The sequence below is a fragment of the Corvus brachyrhynchos genome, unplaced genomic scaffold (genome assembly GCF_000691975.1).
Source record: "Corvus brachyrhynchos isolate BGI_N302 unplaced genomic scaffold, ASM69197v1 scaffold155, whole genome shotgun sequence".
NCBI lineage: Eukaryota > Metazoa > Chordata > Aves > Passeriformes > Corvidae > Corvus > Corvus brachyrhynchos.
The window spans coordinates 606,954-619,159 of record NW_008238434.1 but is presented as its reverse complement, the minus strand read 5'-3'; the positions used below and the strand labels follow the sequence as shown (position 1 = coordinate 619,159).

At 45.4% G+C, this 12,206-nt stretch overlaps 1 protein-coding gene across 1 annotated transcript; it reads right to left on the bottom strand.

Moving 5' to 3' along the window:
* Positions 1 to 219: 219 nt before the first annotated feature.
* On the bottom strand, positions 220 to 12,200 carry TSEN15 (tRNA splicing endonuclease subunit 15). The gene is made up of 4 exons (XM_008635392.2): positions 12,147 to 12,200; positions 11,428 to 11,509; positions 9,978 to 10,113; positions 220 to 667 (listed from the first exon to the last, which is right to left on the bottom strand). Exons 2-4 carry the CDS (start codon positions 11,498 to 11,500, stop codon positions 463 to 465), a joined length of 414 nt encoding a protein of 137 aa, XP_008633614.1. The 5' UTR covers positions 11,501 to 11,509; positions 12,147 to 12,200; the 3' UTR covers positions 220 to 462.
* Between the last annotated feature and the right edge of the window lie 6 nt (positions 12,201 to 12,206).

Below are 12,206 nucleotides of genomic sequence, written 5' to 3'. Positions count from 1 at the left end.
TTCTCCAAAAGCAGAGGAAAGAAACCAACATTCAGAAATGTAACCTGGGGGGCAGCATGAGTGCTTCTGACAGGGCTAAGACAAAGACACTCTGGAAACCACAGAACCCTTCAGTTCTGCCAGAAGCCCTTCAGACTTACCTCTAACCAATATTTACAGTATGGGTAAGGACGTGTTTATTCTGTTATGCACCTGACCAGATAGAGAGAAAACACAGGCTTTGCAAACACTTCCCAAGCGTATTTATTAGTCAGGACTGATCTGTCTCAAAGTATGACCTACTTCATACCTCAAATGGCATTTCAACACAGGGCAGCTGCACAAGCCTCTGTTCCCCCTGAATACATCCTTGATATGCCAAGACAGACTTTAGCACACCACTTATTCACATGCATCAGTTCCTGCATTTGTTTGGGTTTGAGCACAGGTGTCTAAGAAATGTTTTTTTTTTCTCTGTCCTAATCATTTGAAAAGTTTCTTTCTTTTCTTCCTCCACTGTTTATTATCTACATCTTCAGCATCAGCAGGAGGATCTGGCATTACAAAGCCATCAGTCATTTTATAGTAGACTATTGTGGAGTCTGTCTCAACTACGGCCAAGGTAACTGACAGCAGGGTGTTGGGATCCTCTGGAGGGAGAGAGGCTTTCTTCAGTATTTCCCTTAACCTAGGAGAGGAAAAAAAAAATCACTTAGAAAGGAGTCCACAACCACCTACAATGGCACAAAGGTAGAATGGCATCATTCCTATTTTTATTCAGCCTGTTTTCACTCTGCAAACTTGTCTTCACTAAAGTGAGCATAATACCTGTTCTGATAAAAATCCAAAGTCATGTAATCAAGCAACAAAAGAAAATAACAGAATCAGTTATACACATCTCTGCTGGAAATGGCTCAACACATGCTTCTAAGCTTTGCTTATGTGTACTCGTGTGCATGTGCCTCAGCCATCCCTCATCCACCACAATCTTAGCACGGCAATCTCTACTGGCCCTGTTTTCCGTAGACTTAAATAAGACATCTAATTAAATAACACCTGGTGTTCAATTGGAGAACTGAATAATTAAGACTTGTTCTATTTACAGAGGTAAGTCTTCCAGTCCCTGTGCCACAGGTCTCTGCCAGACTGTGGAAGGCCCAGGAGCTCAAGCCAGGTTTCTCTACCTCCCTGTCTAGACTAGAAGCCACAAAACTAATGTTCTTCTTCAGGACAGTCAGCACAAATAACGTCTTCCTTAAAAGCTCAAGACAAAGTTATGCAATTTTTCCTGTTTAGCTTATTTTAAGAGTAACATGCCAGTTACTTTTCTGTTCAGAGCTCAGGACAACACTGATCCCTGGAGTCCCTGGATTCCTGGTCCGACTGGGGAGCAAGTCCTGAAGGAGTGCGGTGCCCAGGGACAGAACACTAACACTTCCCACAGAACATTACCATAGGGAGCTTCCTCCTTCCCCCACAGGTCAGGTGCAAGAGGGCTCCTCTGAGATTGCTGGGACAGGTTACATTCCAGGGGGAGTTCAGCTGTGCACCAGGATAAACCAGTCCTGGCTTCATGCACCCTCATGAAGATGCTCACCCAGCAGAGCACAGGCAGCTCTGAGGCCAGGCACTGCAGCTGAAAACAGGGCTCTCTCTAAAGGCAGCAGCTTTCAGACTTCAATCATCATCTTCCCTCAGAACCCCTTTGATCCTCTAATAAAAGCCAAATGGAATGCAGCAGAGAATGAGCAGCATCCTGGAAAGCCTCGCTGTTAAGCCCATGACCTTCTTAAGGATCCATCTGTGTTCTGAGCCGTGCATAATCTAGCCTGGTAAATTCAGGAGGGCCTTTCCTCCTGCCTGCACCACTGGCCCAGACACACAGCAAGGCAACACAACAGTCACTTCATGCAACAGAGATACCACGGCTGGGAAAAGCCCCATCCTAGCCCTTCCACATCAGCACATTTCCTAACAACACAACAAATAAGGTGAGAGAGACTGTGCTGGCCACTGGCAGAGGAGAAACACTGCAAGAGACTCCTTCGGGCAATGGGACACCTACTCCTGTGCTCATCACCACCTCAATAGGCTCTGTCTGCAGGTAACTTACTCTGTGCTTGGCACCTCCAGCTCCTGTCACTTCCAGCCCCTCTGCAGGGGTACCCCCAGCACCACAGTGTCCTGCCAAAGTCCTGGCAGGGAACAAGAGCTTGGGAAAAGACTACAGATGTCCTTCCTGACACACGCAGAGAACAAGAATCCAATTGTCACATGCAGAATCATGAAATGATCAGTGTGGGAGGGGACCTTAAAGCTCATCCAGTTCCATCCATGGGCAGGGATATTTCCAGTATCTCAGGTTGCTCCAAGCCCTGTCCAAGCTGGCCTTGGACATTTCCAGGGATAGCCACAGCTTCTCTGGGCAGCCTGTGCCAGGGCCTCACCACCCTCAGCAGCCAAGTGTCTGGAGAAAGCTCTAAGTTGGTGAGGCCAGACTGCTGGCAGAGACCCCCAAGGAAAGAACAATCCATGAAGCAGTGGACATTAATCTCTCTTTCTCCTAGGAATGCAATATAGAATTAATGACAAAGTGCCAAATTAAAGGGCACAGCTACCCAGAAGAGATATTTTGGGAGCCAAAGAAACCAAACTTGTGTTGAGTGTGGACATTGCTCTATCTGGGACTAGAGTCAGGCAGAGGCCTGGATTCACCTGCCAGCCAGGGCAGAAGCTCCTTCCTGTTTTCTTTAATACCTGTCACTGGTTTTCCTCATAGTCTATTAGGAGCAGGGATGGAACACTGAGGCCTTAGATCTGCATTTCTGGTACTCTTGTTTTCTACTGCCAAGCACAGACCCCTGAAACTTTATTTCCCCCCATTTAGCAACTAGGACTTCAAAGATGCCCCATGATCCCAAAAGCAGCCAGGTCCTGACAACAGATTAATGACATTTCTTCGCATTTCTTCTTCCTTTTCAGGAGACAAGAGTTCCAGGATTTATGTAAGGAGCACAAAGACATGCCATTGCATCAGGATGATCTGCTAACTCTGTTGTCCACAGATGAAGAATGACAACTGCAAATGCACCCTTTTCCTCTTCCCCCTTCCCTCCACACAGGCAGCCCCAAGACAAGGGCTCTCATTCATGCATACCACAGGAGCCACAGTGCACTGCAGCACATCTGCAAAGTGGTGAGAGGCTATCTTTTAGAGGGATAAGCTTTGGAATTCAGGAAGTCTGTGTCAGATGCCAATCCCTTGCCCTCCTCCCCTGAAGGCATCCCCAGCAGCCTCTGTGTCCAGCCTGCTCACAATATCCCTCTGCACCAGCAGACATTGCAAAGGAGCCTCAGAACCTCTGATTTCACTGCACTTGCTGCCTGCCACGAGCAGGAAGAAATACTGCAGGAAACATATAGCTTTTGTAATCCTTTCAATGCCTCTAACGCTGTCTATAGAAAAATAAAGAAAGCATGAAGTGTTGTTGGCCTTCTCAAATTCAAAGAATGCACGTTTGACATCCTAAACAAGGCAAGAAGCCTTTATTTCAAGGGAAACAGCCCTTAAGCCTGCCCGTCCCACACAACAGCTGAAGTCAATGATGGAAATGAAGTCCATGTGGTAACACCCCCCCAACAGGTCCATCTGATTCAAAGTACCCAGTTAATGGCTACCAATAAGCTCCTTAATGACCAGTACAATCTGCTACACCATACAGAGGATGACAACTATAAAAGATGAATTTGCTTTTAAAAAAGTGGATTTAATGTTTCTGAAAGTGTCAAACATCAGTGGAACAGAGGAATTCAGTGCATCCAGTAGCCTGGCAGATGCCAACAGCCTTGACTACCTTCATTCCCCCGCACCCTGAGCAGCCTTTCCCCCTGGGTCACAGGTGTGTGTCAGGACACACTCTGGAACCACTGATAACTGATGGAACACTGACACCAAGGGGCCCACGACCACTCTGGGCTTGGTTCCCCAGCTGTGCTCCAACAGTGTGAGCCCCACAGAAACTGTGGGGTTAAGCCTTTGGCATGGACTGGCTCTCTCTGGTTCCTCCTTTTCCACAGGAATTCCAGCATGCCCACTCCACTGTACACACACCCAGTTTTCAGCAGAATGGAGAGACTTGACACGAGAAAAGGTACAGCTGTGCAATAGTTCCTGCTGTTCTTCAGGGTCTGAGTACAAGCTCAGCACGTTTTCACTACAGTCTCAGGTAAAGCCTGTGCTGGAAGAATGCACTGTGTCACTTTGTCACCTCCTCAAGGACAGCAGACAAAACACTCCATCACCTGAGCACATGTTCACCCATAGGCTCAGCCTGGCAATGGACATCAGAGGCAGACAACCCTACCCATGCCACCTACTTGGGATTTATGCCAATGACTGCCTGGTAAAAAAAAAATCCACAGCCCCAGGAGGGTGCACACAACAATCAAATGTGCTGCTGCATGCACAGTGAGAAATCAAAGCTAAAATACCCTGCAACTACTCCTTCCAATCCTCTCCCTCTCCACAGGATGAAAAGCCAGGGAATGTTAAAACAGGCAGCACAGAAGCTTTAGGCGTCCCACACAAAAAAGGTACCTCTTGAACAAAGGCATTGTGAAGGAAAAATAACTGAAGTTAGGGGAATACAGACACCACAAGAAACACTCTAAAGTTTTATAGAATGTACACAAGTAGAATAAGACTAAGTATTTTTGTAAGAATTCTCCTTTGTTGGAGATCATGCAGTGCAAAGGTTCCAGTGTAATTTGAAAGCCCAGCTCTAAAACCTGGTGGTGCCTGCATGTTCACTCAAATCCAGATCTGCTCCCACCAGGCCAAATGCAAGCAGGACAAAGCCCTCATTTTCCACCCAGGAAGCAAACTCACATTCACCTCATGCTCTAGAAGATGCAAAGGACTTCACCTCAAACACTCTGTTATCCAAAGAGCTGGCATTTCTAAAACACTTTGCATTAGAAAAACAGCTTAGAAAAGGCTTTCTAGTTATCTACAGACTAGAGTCAGTAGGGATTGCTTTTTTCTACCAAAGAATTAGTCATAGAAGCAGGTTTAGCTTACTTAACATTGTGCAAGGAGCACTGCAGCTAAGGGAACAGCACTAGCAATGTCATCCTGCATCTGTCTTTACTGCTGCATTCAAACCTAATGATGGCAGTGAATTGACCTGGTCCTCTATTACTGTGGCAATTAATATCTTTAAAATAAAATAAATCCCAAAACAAGAAAATCCATACAAATCCATCGAGAGAGCAGAGGGGAATGTTGCATCCTTCTCCCATCTTAATTTTGCACTAAGTAGGCCCTCAACACCCATCAGAAATCTGTGCTGTGTCTACCAATATCTGCTCCCAAGAAAATAACACTGCCCTTTTCTCTGGAAGAAAGAACCAGGTGTACAGCTGGTGACCCTGAGGTTTCAATTGACTCTGCAGAAACCAACAAAGGGCAGAATCATATAGGAAAGAATTCAAGCAGCAAGTTCTGTGATAAACAAAAGAGCATTTCAGAGACACATCCCATGCAGTGCCTATGAGAAGCAGCATCACTCTGTAAGCTCAGAGCAGTTTTATGGAGGTTGCATAGAGCTCCACTGAGCTGAAATGGAACTACTGCCTTCCATCCCATAAAAGCCAAAGGCTTTCAATCTGCCCTTTATACTTGGATGAATAATTCCTTGCAGGCTTGGCCAGCCCGAACAGCTCCCTCCCCTGCTCGCCAGGCAGGGCTGCAGAGTGCACACAAGTTGGTCTCTGTGCCACTTCAGAGATCATTACCCCGGGTACTGGAGCATGCCATTGTCCCAGCCTGGGTCAGCACCATGGCACAGGAACCTCCCAGAGAGCACAGTTCCTTGGATTTAGCCAGCAGTGCAAACTTTAGCACAGTTCACAATCAGGAATGCTGCTCCAGACCCTGCTGCAGGGCAGGCAGCAGCATTAACCCAGTGCCTTGAAATATGTGGGAAGGAGCACGTGGAGCTGGGAGAACGTGTAAATGCACACCACTAGTCCTTGGGACTTGTTCCCAAAACACATGGACAGGGAATGCTAGAAGAAACTCAGTTTTTGTAATGGAAAGAAAAAATAAATGCAAATAAAACACCACATGCCACACTGGTCAGGAGAAGGAATTGAAACCCCGAGGAACATAAATATCTTTTTCCATGGAAGTTCAAGAAGAAAATAAGACAAACCATGCAAAAGGGAGGTATCAAAGTTCAGCAAAGTTCTACAGGACACACTTACTACTGGATGCTCAGTCACAGTACTGCATAACCAAGTCTGCTGTGGGAGCTGCATCAGTCTCATTTAAAATATTAAATTAATTAAATGAAAAATACTAATAAAGAGCTTGCATTTAGGAGCCACTAACTACATTTTCAATGTGTAATTTACTGAATGAGTAAATTATGCCTATAGCAAGGGAGTTACTGACAAAATTGTGAAGAGGATGCAAGACACACGTCACACTTCCAGTGCTTTGAAATAACAGGATTTTTCAGTTCATAGTAAGATTTATTTCACCATCTACAGACTTTGAAGACAGTAAATTCCAGTCCTCAGATTTCCTTCTCAGGACACTTATCAGCTTTAAAACAAAACATTCACGTATTTCTTTTTTGTAAAGTAAGTTAGCATTTTAACGGAATAAGCCTTTCCCAAACTTCGCAGGTCTCCATTACCTCAGGCAACTTCATCCCTCATTTCCAACACTTGCATGCAAAATACAAACAGAGCAGTGACGTGTCATTTAATCTGACATTTTATCTGAAACATTTTGCTTAGACAAGGTTATTTGTCTAGGACAGACAGTGCCCAATTCTATTAGATCTGGGACCTAACTCCCTGGTCCTTGAAGGATCAAGGCTTTCCAGGCTATCTAAAAAATCCAGCTGTCAACACTCTGAGCTCTCCTAACTTGCTGAGCTTGGTTTATGCAAGTCATTTCTGCCAGCTCTGAAGCAGCATTCCCAGGATTTGACTGCTTCCTCCACTCTGGGGAGCCACATTTCTGGAATGTACCGACAAGGTACCTGGTGTGCACTAAGGTGTTGTAGTGAGCAGCAAACACATCCCAGCCAATGCACCTACAAACTCCTCCTGCAAGCATGAGTCCCTGCTGAATTCAGAGGCTCTCCAAGCCTCAGCCAGCTGTGTGTGAATCAGAGCAGGCCAAGACAGACAGAAATTGCATCGTACTCCCCAGGGCTTCACTCACAGAAGATTCAGCAATCTTCATCTGAAAAACACACAGAGCACAAAGCCACTTCTCAAGACTGTGTAAGATCATTTACTCTTTGCTTCAGAGCCCACAGTTCTGTAGCTCGGTGGGTTCCTGTGCAGCCCTACCCTGCCAGGGTTGGATGAGCAGCTTCCACCCAGCTCTGCAGAAGCAGACAGTGAGCTTAGGAAGCAGAACAGCTTTTGCCTTCAGCAGTTAATTGTCACGCTCAAACTGGACATGATGAAATCTTGTAATAGGCTAAAAAACATTGAATAGACTTTTTGTAGGGTACTCGTATTTGTCATTTGCCTAGGTGTCCTGCTGGTAATTTCCACAGCAACTTTCCTGTGGCCTTTTAAGGACACACTTCTCAGTGGCAGCCAAGTAGGGAACTTCATGAGACACCTGGAAGGCAAAGCTTGGCTGATGTGGATTTGAAGAAGAGAACCATCCCTATATTTCTCTGGAAGACCAAGCCCACAAGAGTGACTGACTAGTATTTGCAAATATGAGATCTTTTTTAGCACATCCATAGTACTAAAATCCATTACTTTCTGTGAATCACTTTCTTCCTTCCACCAGTAAGAAAAATACAGAGTGGAATGAAGATGGAAGTCTGATTTCAAGATGTCACTTCCAAACCCCACCCAGGCCTTACTGGTTAAACAAGGAAGTGCTGCTGGTGTTACTGGCTTCTTTTGCAGTTAGCACAATTCCAGGTCCAGAAATAGAGACAGAACATTTTCACCTTCCCAAATCCCTCCAAGGGCTTATTTTCAACACTAAGTGAGCTGCATTCACTTGTACTCATACCTCCTCCCCTGCTTTTAGCAAGTAACACAAAACCCCAAAGTGCTGCTTTGAACAAAATGCAGATGCACGTTCAATACCACAAATACAAGTGTTGTACACAAATACAACCTCCCAGCCTGACAACATCCATGGATACTGAGCACATACAGGCTTTTATGGACGGACCTGGCACTGCAGCCTGGGATTCAGCTCATTTTAGTGACAGCACACCCTATGTAGTTGCTCTGCAGCAAACCCTAGTCACAAACTGTACTTTTAATCAATGTGATGCATTCACTCTTTGCCTCTCCACCACACATCCTTCCAGTACTGGATTCCAGACACTCCAGTGCCAGAGGCAGAGCAAACAGCATCACCACAGAACAAACAAGTGCAGAGGCTCCCCATGAAAAGCTCCAATGACACAGTAAAAGATAGGACATGCATGCAGTGGAATATCTGTCATCAAAAGTCAATCAGAACATACTCCTGGCCTTGACCTAATGCCAGGAATCCAAGTTTTCAGCCCAGGTGGAAATACACTAAATTAACCAAGCACAACAGCTCAGCACGTAGGTGGAATTCCTCAAAGATCCCACATCCTCACTGGCTGCCTTCTTATTACCACCTAAAATCCTAAAAGCTGAGAGTTGCAGCGTGTCCCTTTCACACACACACACACACACCCCCCTCCCGCTTGCTGTGGAGATCACATCACATTTCTCTGCAGCACCAAGCCCACAAGAGTGGTTGACCAACACTTGCAAATATAATACTTTTTTCAGCACAAAAACAGTACTAAACCACATCAATACCTAGTAAATAATTTTCTTCCCCCTCACCCAACAAACAGCAAAATGATGATAAAAGTCTGTCAGCAAGACATTGATTTGTCACTTCTAAAACCCAAAATAAAATGCAAAAACATCACTCCTAAAGTGCACATGCACATCTAATAAGTGCAATTAACTAGCTACCTACCACTGTGTCAGGCTGCTGCCCACAGAGCAAGAGGAAGCAGGAAAAACCAGTAAGATTTGTAAAGTCAGCTCTGGGGCAGCTCCTAGCAGGAGTGGGAACAGAAGAAACTGAAAAATGTACAACCATATGATGCAGCTGAAATAGTCCAGGTCTTCAGAGTCATCATGGCAAATACCAGTCAGAGAAGGCAGTCTTTATCAGAGAGTAAATCATACTGTGTGTCTGAGGCCGCTCTAGAGGCCAGTTAAAACAGACTGTAAAACTACTGTAGTGGAAATTTTCTAGGCCGCAAATATCTGTAATGTAACAAATTCATGGCTGTGCTGTCTTCTGCTTGAAGAATTGCTCTTGTATGTGTGAGGAAATTAAGTTGAAAATCACAGGCATGTGAGACTCTACATCTAAAGTAAAAGGAGTTTCCTGTTCAAAGTAGCCAAATTATAGTTTCAAAGCAAAAGCAAACCAAACCACACAAGGGTTATCCACAAATTTGACAATAAAAAAAGCTGATTCTTAGGCAGCTCTGAGAAGATTTCTTTCCTCTTAGGTCCTTTCAAGTCCAGCAACGAAGCATTGCTACATTTCCCAGACTACAAAATGAGCACAAGAATGTTCAAAACATAAGCTGTGTCTAACCTTGTCTCTAAAACACATACTTTGGTGTCCACTGTTTTCTCCTAGCACATACACAACTCCAGACAACAGGAAGTGTTTATCAGTGGGCATCGGTTGCTGCGGGAAGCTGACCCCCGAGAACCACTTCCAGAGTGTCTCTCTCTTCCAGAGATGCAAAGTTGAGATTTCCTTAATGTTCCAAGCTGCCTGTATGTCTGCAGCACCCAAAATAACTCTGCTTTCCTCCGATGTTCCTCTATTTCCTCCTTTCCCTCTTGACCAAGCCATCACCAGCCTGTAAAATGTATCTGTGCTCTGTTTTCTGTCAGTGGAAACCCGAGACAAGCAGTGAGCACACCCTCACCTCTCGTGGCTGATCAGGATGTGTGCAGGCACCGGCACCATCACCTGGAGCCCCTCCTGCTCCCTGGCACGGGCATGCAAACACACCAGCTGCAGCTCTACCACTCCCACGGGCTGCACCTCATGCCAGTTCCTCCCTAGAAACGTTCGTCGGGGATAAGAGGGGCAGAACACAAAACAGAAGTTTTAATCAGTCAAATAACAAATGCAGTATTTAAGTTAACATCTAAGGTTTTGTTTTCCCTCCCCACAGGAAAACTCCACTCATCTACCAAATTCCCCTCCTGAGAAGCAATCCTGCTAAAGAAACCCACAGAGCAGGACCAGACTGCTTGCTCCAGAGCTGCACTGATAGATGGTAAGCAGGGATCTGTCTGACAAAGCTCCTCTTCGAAAGGCAAAAAGAAGACAAAACCATGCAGCTTTAGTCATCTGTAGCACTGTAACCCAAACGTGGACTTCATCAGCACCCTGAACTGTGAAGAACAGGTGCTAAAAGCATGGTTAATGATAACACAAAGTTCTAACCTCCTGCTGAATGCCACAGAACTAGAGAAATCTTCTTTTAAAGACTATTAAGGAATTTTCTTCAGAGGTGTAACAGCAACAGATACTATAATTTCTGGACTGTAAAATCCCTCCCTTCCCTGACCTTGAGAAGCACCAGGCTCCAAGGAAACCTGAAATATTTTTCTTAGGCTGGCTGGCTGCCTACTCACCGTCCCTTTTCAATAAAGCCAACCTAGAAGAATCCAGGCAGAAGTTTATATATCACATAACTCTGCCTCACTGTGAGCAGACACCAGAAGACTACACTAGATTTCACAGGATCGTTTTGGCTGGAAAAGCCCTCTAAGATCATTGAGTCCCACCACTGACCTGACACTGCCAGGTCCTCCACCAAGCCATGGCCCTAAGCACACCACCTACGGTTTGGTATAAATTACTATATTGTTATATTATATTACTACAGTGGTTATGAATTACTGCTACCACACTTGAAAATTATTTTCTTTGCTAGAGGAATCACCCCCCTTTCCAGAAAACAGGCCAGCACACAGCAGCCATTTGCTAAATGGTGACTTTGGTGAAACACTGTTATGTGAGTAACTTCACATTAATCTACAAGTGAAGATTATCACAAGCTCAATCACTGAACTTGTCACTTCACCTTCCTACATTCCTTTTCCTTCCCCTACTCCTCTTTTGCTCTTTTTTCCATGCTGACTGCCTTTGCCCTGGAACACCTGCACCTGGAACTGCTGGATGAAATGGGTCCTCATCTTTGCACAGGCTCCAGGGAGGCAGAGGATAGAAACTTTCAGCACAAAAAGTCTCAAAATGGGCACCAAGGACTTTGTAGGAAAGGTCCTGTCCCAGTGCAAACAATTAATTTAACAGGTCCTAAGGGCAAAAACATTTGTTGGGACACAGTCGCTTCCTTGATTTACCTTCTAAGAGGTCCAGGTACACCAGAAAGGCAGCATAGACTTGAGTGCTGTCAGATACATCAAGTGACATCATTTCTGTGAACTGAGACCCAAAGAGGAACGTCAGTGAAGGAAAGCACAGGTTATACTAAGAATGCACACACCATCTCTACAGCCAGCAGAGACACTGGAATCTCACACCAGCTTTAAGGCAATCAAAAAGCAGGACTTGTTTTCTGACAGTATCTCAAAAGCTCTTTTTTCCGCATTTCCCATATTTTAGCACTTTAAAAAAGCAAGCAAAACAAACAAATACAAGAGGAATCACAACTATTTCTGGAACAGCTCTAGCTTTGTGGAATTTTACCTATTTTGGGGTAAATAATTTTACCTATTTTTGCTGCAGCACATGAATATAGACGATGGCCAAATTAAACACCTCCATGTTTTCGGTGTGGTAAAAATTAAGATGGAGTCGAAGTTTAAAGCATTTACATTTCCCAGCCGGGATTCCATAATTTATAACCTCCATTCCTGCCAGCAGTGGCATTCCCCAACTACCCCACGGGCCGGAGTCCCGCTCGATACACCCAATATAATAGATTATATTGGCATCTTCCCCCAGAACCCTCCTGGGGGGACCCCACGTGCACCTCAAGAGCCGCGAGGGGGGAATCCTGCGGGGTCCTGGAGGGAGAGCGGGACCCCCGAGAGACCAAGAGACCCCTGGCCCGGCCTACCGTGGGGTGAGTCGTGATCCAGTTGCCGCCAGCCGCCCCCGACCAGCCGGCCTGTGCCCC

Coding starts and splice junctions, on each gene's coding strand:
- TSEN15 (XM_008635392.2), bottom strand. CDS start 11,500: ATGATGTCACTTGATGTATCTGACAGCACTCAAGTCTATGCTGCCTTT. Junction 10,114..11,427: donor GTACCTGGACCTCTTAGAAG/GTAAATCAAGGA, acceptor GAACGTTTCTAG/GGAGGAACTGGCATGAGGTG. Junction 668..9,977: donor ATCCTGATCAGCCACGAGAG/GTGAGGGTGTGC, acceptor TTCCTCTCCTAG/GTTAAGGGAAATACTGAAGA.